Below are 2796 nucleotides of genomic sequence, written 5' to 3'. Positions count from 1 at the left end.
CATCTGAAGCTTAGCACCAGCTGCCTGGGGCCTGGCCCTTGCAGACTTGTGATGTGTGACCTGTAGACCTCAATTTACCAAAATCCAGGAATATTATTATGGCACACTGAACAACAGACCCCTATCCCCACAGAGGCTTCCTGGATGCACATTGGGCCCCAGGGTTCCCCAGGAGACCCCAGCCCCCGTGTAGCCCATCAGCCAGAGCACTCACCCCCATTATCACACACAGCTGTTTCTCCATCCCACATGCCGTTGGGGCGACACTGACGCACAGGCGAGCCCCGCAATATGAAGCCATCCTCACACTCGAAGCTCACATTGCCACCCACGGGGTAGGACCCCAGCCGTGGGGTATAAATGCCATTCTCAAAGGAGACAGGGGCTGGACAGCGCACAGCTGGAGAGAGAGGAAGTGGGTGGGGAAAATAGGGCTGGATGGATAACACCTGGGCTGGGGATTAAGCAGGTGATTTTATACCAGAATGCATGGGAATGGCCAACTGGCTGTCAAAACACTGATATATTAGGTTGCAGCATGTGAAATTACTGTTTTTGGCAACTCATTGAATATTGCCAATTTCACAGAGTCTAAGTGAATTGATTGATAAATAACCACTTCCCTCAGCCCCCTGAGGGCCATGGCCTCCCCAGACACTCCCCTTGGGATCCTCAGATGTCTAGAGGACTCCAGGACCATTCAGCCTCCATTCAGAATGGTCACTACTAGACAGTCAGTTGTACATAAAAAGTCATCCCTGGCTTTAGCACCTCACAGTCTCCATCAAAATCTGTTCCCAATTCCTTGCTACTGGCCATTGATGTTTTCTGGATATTTTGAAAAGCCCTCTGCAAAAGCAACTTTGCCATCTAGTCAGGTTAAGTCCCACCCTGAGCAACTCCGAAACAAAAGTTCTGGGGTGGCCCCTGGTGTAGCACCCTGAGCAAAGCCCACAGGGAGCCTCACGTTTGCAGACCGCCTTAGTCAGAGACCGGGTGGCTCTTGGGGTCTGCCACTGTCCGCTGCTCTTGCACAGCCGTGATGTTGGGGATGGGTACAGGCCCTGGGGACAGGAGTAGATGAGAAGGCTCCCAGGGGCCCAGCCATGGCTGAGGGTGAAGGTGCCACCAGAGATATTCACGTTCTGAGGGCAGGAGGTAGCCAAGTCTGCCGGACCTGGAGGCGTGGGAACAAGGAGACAGCAATGGAGAAAGAAGGAAGACACAGATGAGAAAAGGAAAGCAAAAGAGACTCTGTTTCACACGTGGGAACTCAAGCTGGGAGCACCAGCCTCACACACAGGACCCTGAGGTTCCCCCTTCCCTGCCTCCTACCTGGGTACAGGAACAGCAGGCAAAAAAGAACCATCAGTGGGTCCATGGTGTCCTCCCTAGGGACAGCGAGAGGCAGAGAGCCGCGGGAGGGAAAAGGTCATCTGACTTCCCGAAAACCAGAGCTGGCTCAGCAGCTGCTTCATTGCTGCCAGAGAAGAAAACCCAGGGAGTGGCAAGGGGGATGGTCTTCTGTTAGGGAAATAATAAGCAGGGATTGGGGACTGAGCTGAAGGGTGGAACCTTTGCCCTGTCTCCCTGATGCTAATATATCTATAGAGTCAATAGATCTCCCCCACAGGCTTTGTGTACTGCCCCCATGCTCCACCCACCCATGTGTGCACATGTGCACCAGACACGCATGCTCACAAACACGCAGGCAAACACATATTTGCCCTCGTGTGTGCACACATGCACCTTGCTCTTGTGTGAATAGTCTAAAGCACACAATCCCACAAACCATCCAAAATATTGCAAAATATTTTATTTAAGTAAAGTTTTAGTGTTATTTTGGGTTTTACCAAGTGGGTTTTACTTTCTGAGAGCCTAGAACAGTTCTGTCTTCTTGAACATAAATGTCCAAGGAGGGGGTGAAACTAATTTTTTTAGAACTTCTTGATAAATAGGAAGATTGACAAGACTTTTATTCCCTACAGTCCTTCCCCAGAGAGAACCTGGGGGGGGGGGGAAATGAAATCAACACTTAGTTTTGGAGACAGGAAAAATGTTTACAACATTTTTACGGAAAGTCTAGTAGATGAAATTCCCAGCTGGCAAAGTAAATACATTTGGGGTTGGTTACTCAAAGGAATGAAAGTTTTGGGGGTGCTGGGATGTGCCTTTAAATCATAACCTACACTTGTATGAAATGCAGGAAGCAAAGAAACTTGAGGCTAGTGTGTTAGTCTCCCTGACCCACAGAAGTCTTTTCAGTACCTTTTGAACAATGTAGGGTAAAAATAAATAAGATCAATTAAAAAAATGAAGATGAAACCTCTCTGAAGTGATCATTAAGTTCCTAAAAACCCTTTTGATTTACAAGTGAGTCCTTAGAGAACTGATTGAACCCAGAAGGTGGAGGTTGCAGTGAGTCAAGATTGTGCCACTGCACTCCAGCCTGGGCAACAGAGCAAGACTACATCTCAAAAAGAAAAATAAATAAATAAATAAGACCAGGCGTGGTGACTCACGCCTATAATCCCAGCACTTTGGGAGGCTGAGGCGGGTGGATCATGAGGTCAGGAGTTTGAGACCAGCCTGGCCAACATGGCAAAACCCTGTCTCTACTAAAAATACAAAAAAATTAGCTGGGTGTGGTGGCAGGCGCCTGTAATCCCAGCTACTTGGGAGGCTGAGGCAGGAGAATCACTTGAACCCGGGAGGCAGAGGCTGCAGTGAGCCGAGATCATGCCACTGCACTCCAGTCTGGGTGACAAGAGCAAGACTCTGTATCAAAAAACAAAA

The 2796-nt window shown here is 49.0% G+C and overlaps 1 protein-coding gene across 1 annotated transcript in view; it reads right to left on the bottom strand.

Moving 5' to 3' along the window:
• The window catches only part of C2 (complement component 2), an 18295-nt gene extending 16650 nt beyond the window's left edge, over positions 1–1645 (bottom strand). The window contains exons 1-3 of the mRNA XM_012000564.1: positions 1336–1645; positions 968–1177; positions 215–400 (exon numbers count right to left, since the gene is read on the bottom strand). Of these exons, the coding sequence (XP_011855954.1) occupies positions 215–400; positions 968–1177; positions 1336–1381 (442 nt within the window). The 5' untranslated portion in view covers positions 1382–1645. The remainder of the gene's footprint in view (positions 1–214; positions 401–967; positions 1178–1335) is intronic.
• Positions 1646–2796: the final 1151 nt, after the last annotated feature.

Source organism: Mandrillus leucophaeus, unplaced genomic scaffold (genome assembly GCF_000951045.1).
Source record: "Mandrillus leucophaeus isolate KB7577 unplaced genomic scaffold, Mleu.le_1.0 Scaffold630, whole genome shotgun sequence".
In the NCBI taxonomy this organism is placed as follows: domain Eukaryota; kingdom Metazoa; phylum Chordata; class Mammalia; order Primates; family Cercopithecidae; genus Mandrillus; species Mandrillus leucophaeus.
This window is presented reverse-complemented; position numbering and strand designations above follow the sequence as displayed.